The sequence below is a fragment of the Protomyctophum bolini genome (genome assembly GCF_963924005.1).
Source record: "Protomyctophum bolini genome assembly, chromosome: 24".
Taxonomy (NCBI): domain Eukaryota; kingdom Metazoa; phylum Chordata; class Actinopteri; order Myctophiformes; family Myctophidae; genus Protomyctophum; species Protomyctophum bolini.
The window spans coordinates 14,078,306-14,088,305 of NC_137885.1; the positions used below are offsets into that span (position 1 = coordinate 14,078,306).

The 10,000-nt window shown below is 43.0% G+C and overlaps 1 protein-coding gene across 1 annotated transcript in view; it reads right to left on the reverse strand.

The window, feature by feature from the left end:
- Positions 1–3,367: 3,367 nt before the first annotated feature.
- The window catches only part of LOC308311368 (gap junction alpha-3 protein-like), a 9,422-nt gene continuing 2,789 nt past the window's right edge, over positions 3,368–10,000 (reverse strand). Inside the window, exons 3-6 of the mRNA XM_080758050.1 lie at positions 7,946–8,033; positions 7,066–7,323; positions 4,680–4,999; positions 3,368–4,204 (exon numbers count right to left, since the gene is read on the reverse strand). Of these exons, the coding sequence (XP_080614176.1) occupies positions 3,412–4,204; positions 4,680–4,999; positions 7,066–7,323; positions 7,946–8,014 (1,440 nt within the window). The 5' untranslated portion in view covers positions 8,015–8,033 and the 3' untranslated portion in view covers positions 3,368–3,411. The remainder of the gene's footprint in view (positions 4,205–4,679; positions 5,000–7,065; positions 7,324–7,945; positions 8,034–10,000) is intronic.

A 10,000-nucleotide genomic window follows, 5' to 3' on the forward strand; every position in this document is an offset into this window, starting at 1 on the left:
CTCAAAGCAAGCTTCTCAGTGCAGTTGCATTCAGGGGAAGTTGGAACTTAGTACTAATTCTCGAGTTTCAGTTTGAAATCGTGTCCATTGTGCAGTCGTCAAACTTGAGAGTTCAGAGTGAGAAAGTCTAAAATGTTTTGCATTGTGATATCCCTTTCTTGGGGTCCATTGAGTTCACATTAACAATTAAGACACATGGTGGCATTTCTAGTATCACTTTTAAACATTGTTTTGAGTGTATAAAGTGCTTTTAATCGTATGCACCATTGCAGTGATATGAAAGCTATACCACTACACTGACTGAGGTGCAAACCAGCTACTGTACCTGAAAATTGGGTTTCAGCTTATGCTACAATTAGTAGCTACTACTATGCAATAACACACAGCTTTGGGGTCTATTTGGCACTAGCTTTAAGCTAACATTCCTAGTCTACATTTAGATTTTTTTAAATTAAAATTCTTGAAAGCAAAGCTCTGAGTTCTGGCGCGATAAGTTAAAAAAAAATTAAAAAGAGAAAGAAAAAGGAAAAATAAATAAAAAAGGAGTTCCAAATTGCCATGAATGCAGGGAGAGAATTATCTGGTAAATGATCCAATTGGTCTTTCCTCTCATTGTTTGGTTGTAGTGTCGTACATTAATGAAGATATTGGGGGGGGGGGGGGGGGGGGGGGTTCACATTGCTGTAGCCTATAGGTCAGTGTCCCCCACTACTAACTAGCTAGCTGGATTGTGATAATGACACATTGAACCAGATGACCGGACAAAACTATTTGAATATGGTTTCAAATATTTGAACACATGAGGTAATTCTGATTTACACTTCTGTGGAATGAATCCTTGTCCAAAGGGAACATTCAGAACCAGAATGATAATTATTTGGGTGCATTGCACTGAAGCAGTATACAGTATTGCAAATTATTAACAACTATTTACTGAAAATATTAATCGTTGTAAATCATCGAGTGGTCCTCGTGTTTTTCAAGTATTTAAAATATATTCTGCTAAATCTGTTTTCAACTCAACAGTGAAAACAAGAGTGAGACAAAACCCAAAACATGACTTTTCCTAAGCCTCTCTCCGTCACTCACTTGTTTGTATCCCATATTGTTTTTAGTTTCGGTTTTTAGTTTTTACCGAATGGTAAATGAGACATTAAAAGAATATAATTTGAGAACTAAAATTAGGAAGCGATTGGAAAGAAACACAACTGCACCTTGAAGGAGTGGTTTTCTGATTTGTCTAGCTTTTCTTTTCTTCAATAAACTGGCAGGAATTAAAAATAAAAATAAAGGAAAAATAAAAAGAACAGGGAAAAACTAATAACAGTTCTACATGTGATGTGTGTTGAAATGCAGGATGTAACAGAGAAATGTCAATGCCTTTTAAACTCCTATTGCTATGTATCAATAACCTCCTACATTGCTACGTTCTACAACTACCCTAAAAAAAAAGAACTATGAAGTGAATGCCCTCCCATCCCATAAAGGTATAGGTATAGGGCGGGCTCTAGAATGAAATCTCATAAATTTCTTTACAATGAAGACACATTTCGTAACACACTGCAAACACAAGCATCGGAATCGGCGTGTACTGACTAGTGCGTTCTGGCAAAGCTACAAAGTCTTGCAAACCTATTTGTTCAAATTATATCTATAATAGGCTTATAGCCTTTTATGTAGCTTTTCTTTTTAAAGCTTTGTTTTGGGTTCTGAATTAGACTTTAGTCGTCAGTGTAAAGGTTTACTGTAAACTCATATCTTTATCTAAGTTTGTAGCTTGGTCAGAAAGTAACAACTAGGTTTAATGCTAATTCGGTAACTCTGCATAATATGAATGTATATCCTATGAATGATATATATTTTTTAAATTATATATTTACATATATATATATAATTTACCCTGATGTAACTGCAGAATTGTTTTTGTAAACATTTACACAAGACTAAGGTATCTATGTCACGAGCACACGCTACTCACACACAACCTCTAAAGCCTAAAGGCTACACCTCAGGGTGGGACTGCTTCCATCGCTTTCCTTAACTGATCACTACAGCTGTTCTCTCGTCCCATCTCCTTTTTTCCAACCTTTTCTCCACTGTTGCATCTGCAGATCCCTCTCTTCATTGAGCTAGCAGGCCATTGGAGCATGCCACAGACGGACGGACGGACGGACAGACAGACAAACGAACAGACAGGGAGAAAAAAAAAGAAAAAAAGCCACACGCAACACCCTTCTAACAAGAGGAGACACAGACCTTGCCGTTTTAGCTAAGAATCCGTCATCACAAAAAAAGAAAAGAAAAGAAAGAAAGTTAGAAAGAAAGAAAAAGTGCAAACCTCTCCTCTGATGTCTCCTGGTCGAAAAAGGGAAGGGAAAAAAAGAAAAAAAAAATACTATGCAGAACAATATTGCTGCCTCCAAGCTCCCAAACTCATAAATCAGTCCAAGAGCTAAGCTCCCTCTCCTCATCATACTCCTCATTATCATCCCTTACTTCCGTGGTATCTCTGCTGCCTAATTGTGTGTGTGTGTGTGTGTGTGTGTGTGTGTGTGTGTGTGTGTGTGTGTGTGTGTGTGTGTGTGTGTGTGTGTGTGTGTGTGCGCGCGCGTGCATGCTTGTGCATGTGTGTGTGTGTGTGTGTGTGTGTGTGTGTGTGTGTGTGTGTGTGTGTGTGTGTGTGTGTGTGTGGGGGGGTTATATAGTGTACATGTGCATGTGCCCTCAAACATTAGCAAGCCAGAGCCCTCACTTGTGCCCTGCTTAATCCTATAACCAAGAGGACGCTGAACTCTGTACAGAACTGCATGGCGGCACCCGCTCCTCTCCAGAGTTGTGGAAAGAGATATATTATATTAATGCCGCTGTTATATCATATAGCTCCCTAATCCTGCTCCATGACCATTGGGTGAGAGGGCTGGAGATTCTGTCACAGTAAAGTTCACCTTGAGTAGTACCGTATAGTTACAAACAGCGATGGCGCAGCACTGCTAATGCTAATGCAACCTGACGGGCCAATCTTTGTCTCCCTCCTCTTTCCCCTACAGTTCTGAAACAGAAAAGAAAAGAAAAGAAAAGAAAAGAAAGGAAAAGAAAAGAAAAGAAAAGAAAAGAAAAGAAAAGAAAAGAAAAGAAAAGAAAAGAAAAGAAAAGAAAAGAACGATTCTAATACTAATTCGTCCTGAAGTAAAAGATGCAATGGTCTGGAAGCCTGCACATCGACCTGTGCTGCGAAAATCCTGAGATTGGTGATTTTACCTTCAAGGATTCAGCAGTGTGCCCTGGCCTGCACAGGACTTTGGCCTATCAAATGTAAGGGCAAAATGTATGTGTGCATGAGATGAGTGAAAGAGAAAAGAGATGTTTGGGTGTCGTGCATGTGGGTGTCGTGGTGTGTTTGGTCTTCCGTAGCTACACGGCCAGGTCGTCGGGTCGAGCTCGGACACTGCTGCTCTTACTGGCACGACTCATCCTCCGAGCATCTGTTACCGTGGCGACGGGAGGCTCGTGCATCTCCGCCCGGGTAACCACGGTGGCGTCTTCTTCTTCTTCCTCCTGCGCGAGGGCGCGAGAGGACTCCGCCTCCTGGGGCAGCGGCGGTGTTTTCCCCTGGTCGGGAGGAGACGAGGAGGAGAAGGGCGGAGGAGTGTTGCTCGGCGGGTAGTAGGGGGAGGGGCTTTTCTCCTCCAGAGCCATGTTGCTCCAGTTCTGCTCCATGGCGCCCAGATGCCCGCGGCTCCCGGCGCTCAGCCCCTCGCAGCTGCTGCCGTAAAAAGACGCAGGCGGGCCCTGGAACAGAAAGTCGTCGGGGTTGAAGCCCGCCGCGTCCACCTTCAGCCCCACCGGCGCCACCGCCACCATGCTGGGGCTCAGCGTGAGGGCGCACGCCGAGCCGCTCTCGGCGAGCCCGGCGTAGTCGGCGAGCCCCGCTCCCTCCGCGCCGCCCCCCGCCGCCGCCATACTCACTCTGGCGTAGGCCGGCAGACAGGCGAGGCAGGCCGGGGAGATCCGCTCGGGGATGGTCTCCGAGTCGCCGGCCTCGTCGGAGGCCAGCCGCAGCCACTCGTGGTCGCGCCTGAACTCGTTGGTCACGCCCTGCTTGACCTTCTTCCAGCCCAGGTGGTAGATCTCCAGGAGGTTGAGGAGGAGCGAGACGCACGCCACCACCAGCATGAAGATGATGAAGATGGTTTTCTCCGTGGGCCTAGCGGGATATACACACGCAGACCATGATGAACACATGCATGACATCCGTCCAATGAATGAATGCACATGGAATGGATCATTCGTTTTGAAAGTGTTTGGAAGGAAGGAAAGAAAGAAAGAGGGCTCTATTTTCATCCATGCTAAACCCCTTATCCCTAAACTACTTTTTTACTACTTTGAAAAACATTTTTGAATAGTTTAAATAGCCTATCTACAAGCTCACAACGTTTCAATGTAGATCGGCTGGTTGAACTATTCAAAAGATATTATAATATAATAAAACAAAAATGGCAAAGTATAGAAAAGACAGAAAAGGGAAGAAAGAACGCAAAGGAAGTAAAAGAATGCAAAGGAAGGAATAAGGAAGGAAGGAGCGCAGCTCCGTGTCATTAATGTTCTGACCTGGAGATGAAGCAGTCCACCGTATTATTATTATCATTAATTATTATTATTATTATCATTAATGTTCTGACCTGGAGATGAAGCAGTCCACCGTATTCGGGCAGGGCCAGCGGCCACATTTATACAGCGGCTTCAGGTGGAAGCCGTACAGGAAGTACTGCCCCAGGATGAAGCCCACCTCGAACAGCGTCTTGAAGATGATGTTGAAGACGTAGGTGCGCAGCAGCGCCCCGCGGATGCGGATCTTGCCGTGCTCGTCCCGGATGGGCGGCTTCTGCTTCTTGCCCCCGGGTCCCGGTCCTCCCCCTCCCCCTCCTCCTCCCACGCCGTTGCGGTACAGAGGGTCGAGGTCGTCCCGGTGCTGGCCGGCCGCCTTGCGGATCTCCTCCTCCTTTTGATGAGGATGTTTTGGGCGGGGAAATGAAGACAAAGGTTTCAGAACAAAGGGGAGTCTCTACCTGGTCCAGCGGTTGCGTCACACAAGCAAAGGACAAGATGCAGAAGGAGGAGAGAGGACACTGGAGCGCAGACATTTCAAGCCTTTTTTTATTAGGTTTCGACCTTACATCAGTCATGAAATGTTGACATTATTTTGTACTATAGCACCTAATAAAAAAGGCTTGAAATGTCTGCGCTGCTCCAGTGTCCTCTCCTCCTTCTGAAGACAAGAGTTGGTCATCTTTAGTTTATTCAGTGACAGCCGTAGCAGAGATGCCAAGACCCCGGAAGGTGTCCCAGACTGAGACCACCAGCTCTCTCTCTCTCTCTCTCTCTCTCTCTCTCTCTCTGTGATGTACACTCTGCCTCCTCTCCGTCTCGAGAGCTCAAGACATTAGATACAGTTGTCAGACATGTTTACAGAAATATTCATGTCCTTAATAATACATCACATGTAGCTCTCTCTATCACTTTAAGCTGATTGGCTAATACACATACTCACATTTCAAATTTGTTTAGTACTAATCATCATGACAGATGAGACAACATTGCTTAATGGTCAGCGTGTGTCAGCTACACTTCTCTGCATGCTGTCATATGATGAAATAGTCAGTGGGATGATAGGCATTCTTGTTCTTAACCCAATTTTGGGGCGGGAACCCCTTTTGGTGTTTTAAAGCATTATGTTATGCTTTAGCTATTTTTGAAAAATCGTGAAAATGTGCCTAAAATCTTTGAATATATATTATTACAGAGTGAACATTTGAACTCAAATCTTTGCTTCTGGGGAGGTCCCTGGAACAACATATTTTCAGATGGGGGGCGGAGGCATATTACTTATAATTTTTGGGGTCCTTGACATGAATTATTGAGCACCACTGATACAGAAACATAAGGTTTTTCAGAAAACTTTGAAGACATTTTTTTAAATTCGTCAGTTAGAAGCATGGTTGCACCTTAAATATTGAACACAGCTTTCATATCTCTGCTGTCGGGAAGAAACCACCGAACTACAAAATGTTCATTTAAAAAAAAAAAAATCAGGAAATTAAGAAAATCTTATATTTTGAAAACGAAGTAGAGATGCTCCGATAATCCGCCATACCGGCCGATATTCACTCTGATCGGTAATCAGCATTCACCCTGTCTGTGATCGGCAATTTACCCTATCTGGAGAGACTGATCTTTTACACAGTTTAAGTGGTATAAATGTCAATCAGATATATGGTATAACATCGTTTTGCATCGTTGTGACAGGCCTAAACATTCTCCCCTTCCTCCCCACACACAGGAACAGTTTTGACGTGGGTTTTGGAAATATTAAAATGTGCAACATTTCACAAGATCAGTATCGGTATCGGACCTATATCGGTATCGGCCGATCATGAGAAAAACAATCGCTGATCCGTATCAGCCCCAAAAAACCTGATCGGAGCATCCCTAAAACAATGCAATACTGCCTCATCAAAGTTGTTGTGACTTCATATATTGTCAATTACATGTATGAGATGGGTAGAGGTGCTGGAGTTAGCTGTTTTAGCAGACAGTTTGAGGGTCCAATGGAGTTAAGAGGTTTTGTCCGAAGCACTTTTTTACTGCTTTTCAATGGTTCAATATTGTTTTAACCAACACAGAGACGTAAAGGGTGTTCAATCACACTGATTTATGCCAAAGATATCCTCATTCCCCCCGAGAGCAACGATATGTACCAATTGTCCTGACTGGTGGACTGGTGGACCTTTGTCCACCACCAGTCGACTTTGAGGCTTAATCAGGAGTTGTAGTAGCCACGGGGTAGGCGGTGGATATTGCTCTTGTCTTCATGTCTTTATGTATCCTATGTAAATTGTCGTGTTCTTTGTGTTATGTAAAATGTGTGTATATGTGTTCTGCATACTTGGCTGCTGGGTCGCAACTCGCAAGACAAACAAATCTCAGTGTGAACTGACAATAAATCATATCGTACTATATCACATCAAATTGTAGGAATAATTTATTTGACATCACCTTTTCCCTCACCTTCTCCCGCCGCTTCTCCTCCATGCGCACGATGTGCAGCACGTGGCCCAGGTAGATGAGCGTGGGCGTGGACACGAAGATGATCTGCAGCACCCAGAAGCGGATGTGCGAGATGGGGAAGGCCTCGTCATAGCACACGTTCTCGCATCCGGGCTGCTGCGTGTTGCACGTGAAGTCCGACTGCTCATCGCCCCACACCTCCTCGGCCGCCGCGCCCAGCACCAGGATGCGGAAGATGAAGAGGACCGTCAGCCAAACCTGGACGGTGGGATGAAGAGCGAGAGAGAGAGAGAGAGAGAGGGTGGAGAGAGCAAAAGGGATGGATGGACGGAGATAAAGAGAGAGAGAGAGAGTGTGTGTGTGGAGAGGTTAGTTTGGGATCTTGTGCATCAGCTCGGTTCATTTAAAGCAGTGGTTTTCAACCCTTTTCACATCAATGTCCATTATTTATTCTGCATTTTGAGCCACGGCCACGGACCACCATTGGATGAGGATGAGGATGAGGATGAGGCCTCTCAGACTCAAAACTACAGAATATTTTGTCCACAATAAGAGACAACAGGCAAACATTGATCAAAATAACAATTCTTCTACATTCTTTAATTGTGTAGACTTTCTTGTAAGTTAAAAAACAATTTAACTCTTGAGAGCGTAACATGTAACCAAATAGACCCGCAGGGGTTCATTTGGTTACATTTTACGCTCTCAAGGTCCATTTGATTATTGACTCTCCATGGGGACAACCTGAAACCCCCTTTTAGGACCACTGGTTGAAAACCACTGATTTAAAGTCAGAAATAAAATATACAGTATATAAAGTCAGCTAGTCAAGTTCCTAAATGTGCCTATGTTATGTAATTGTAACTTTGTCCATCGTCACCTTGCCGATTACAGTGGAGTGTTCTTGAGCATTCTCCAGCAGCCGCCCTAGAAAGCTCCAATCACCCATGCTTCACACAATTTCTAGCCTGTAAAAAAAGAGAGCAGAGGCTGGGGGGTGAGAGGCACAGAATACATAGCCCTCTGGCTGGCGCCGCGGGTAGAGGAGGAAAGCAACGGGTTGAAAGATCACATAAGCACCACAGAGGACGAGGGAGAGACAATAGGACCAAAAGTAGAGGCTCAATCAACTTGAACCTTACAGCTTAAATCATACACAGCACATCTCTCCATTTCTGATGTCAAAGCCCTCATGAGGCGACATTAGGAAGGAAGACGGGACAAAGTTTGTTGAGCTCTCTGATCAGTGGTGCTACATTGTTTTCCTTTTGGTCTGTTATCAAGCACCAGTTTCTTTGGAATGACATTTTTGGGGAGGGGGCATGTTGAGGTTGAACAAAAGCTAACGGTGAGAAAGTAAGGAAGGAATACAGAGAGAGAGAGAGAGAGAGAGGATGAAATAACTGAACGAAATTAGTAGCAGAGACAGTTAAAGGAAAGAAACAGACAAGTGCCACAGACTACTCTCTTTGAACAGGGAGAGAAATGTGACAGTATTAAGTATTAAGACTTTGCAAAGACTACAATAAGAAAAACACAAACTGTAACAACATAAGCTATAGTGTTACTGGTAACTATAACCATTTCATACTATAGCATCATTCATTGAACTGTAATCCACTAACCTATAAGTACAACCCGCCTCAGTGTTTCTCCTGTGATATTTGAACTTTAAAAGAGTTAAAATGAAAGGAAAAACGCAATGAAAAATGCGATCACATGGTCCGATCTCCCCTCGCAGCATTCCACATAATAAAGCCCGGCATTGAGCACTTTACCAACCAATTGTCTACCTTACAAATAGTACAACGCGGTGCACAGACACACTGCCAGACACCCAGCTATAGGTCCCATGAACATGGAGCTTGAATGTTAGAATCATTAATACAACCTCTTTCAAAAACCAAACTCTCCATTCACTAATTAATGTTCCATCTAGATAAGAACTGGGATTTAATCCTCTTATAGCTTTCCACATTCCTATGCAGGATTGCTCTATCAGCAGTGTTGATTTCGTCGACTAAAACTAAGACGAAAAAATGTTCGTCGACTACCTTTTTTCACTGACAAAAACTAAATGGAAACTAATTGAAAACTAAGCTATGATGACTAAAACTAAGGCTAAATATACTTACAATTTCGTCAACAAATAAAAACTAGACTAAAATGTTAGGAAGGGACTAGTGGACAAGAGATCCAGTATAAGTAATTTTACAATTAGTTGCATGCTGAAAATAGCCGATCTACAAGCGACGCGTTGTGGGCTTGTAGATCAGCTATTTTCAGCAAGTAATTACGACGGCATCAAGGCCCGCCAAAACACATTTTGTTCGACTAAATCAATTGTAGATTTAGTCGACTAAAATCGTATGACATTTAGTCGACTAAAACTAGACTAACACTAAAACATTCCAGGTGACTAAAATGTGACTAAAACTAAATGAAAACTATTCAAGAGACTATGACTAAAACTAAAATCAAAATCAGTCTATCAGTGATCGGTGCATTTGACTCTGTCTAACAACACAGTATCACGGTGCAGCAACAGCAAACACAATATTGGTGCAAGTTTGAGAAATATAATTTGGTGTGTTCTGCTGAAATCAAAACATTAAAATCCAAATGTATCACTTTGTTAAGTATAATCTCGGATGATAATACTTTCAATTGGACAGTGGACAACAGAATGATCGCGTACATAAGGACGTCATTCAAGCACACAAGCGTTCTATTTCGTAGTCCAAAGTCATACAAGATATTCTCCAATGCGAACAGATTATTTAGCGCTGAAACTTATATATCCACTTAACAGCACCAATAACAGCACCGAAACTACAAATACAGAACCATATAATTACAGAACCAAATACAAAATATTTATAACACTTATTTCTACAGGTGTTGTTTCACAACTCAAACAGGTCAGGGACAGAGC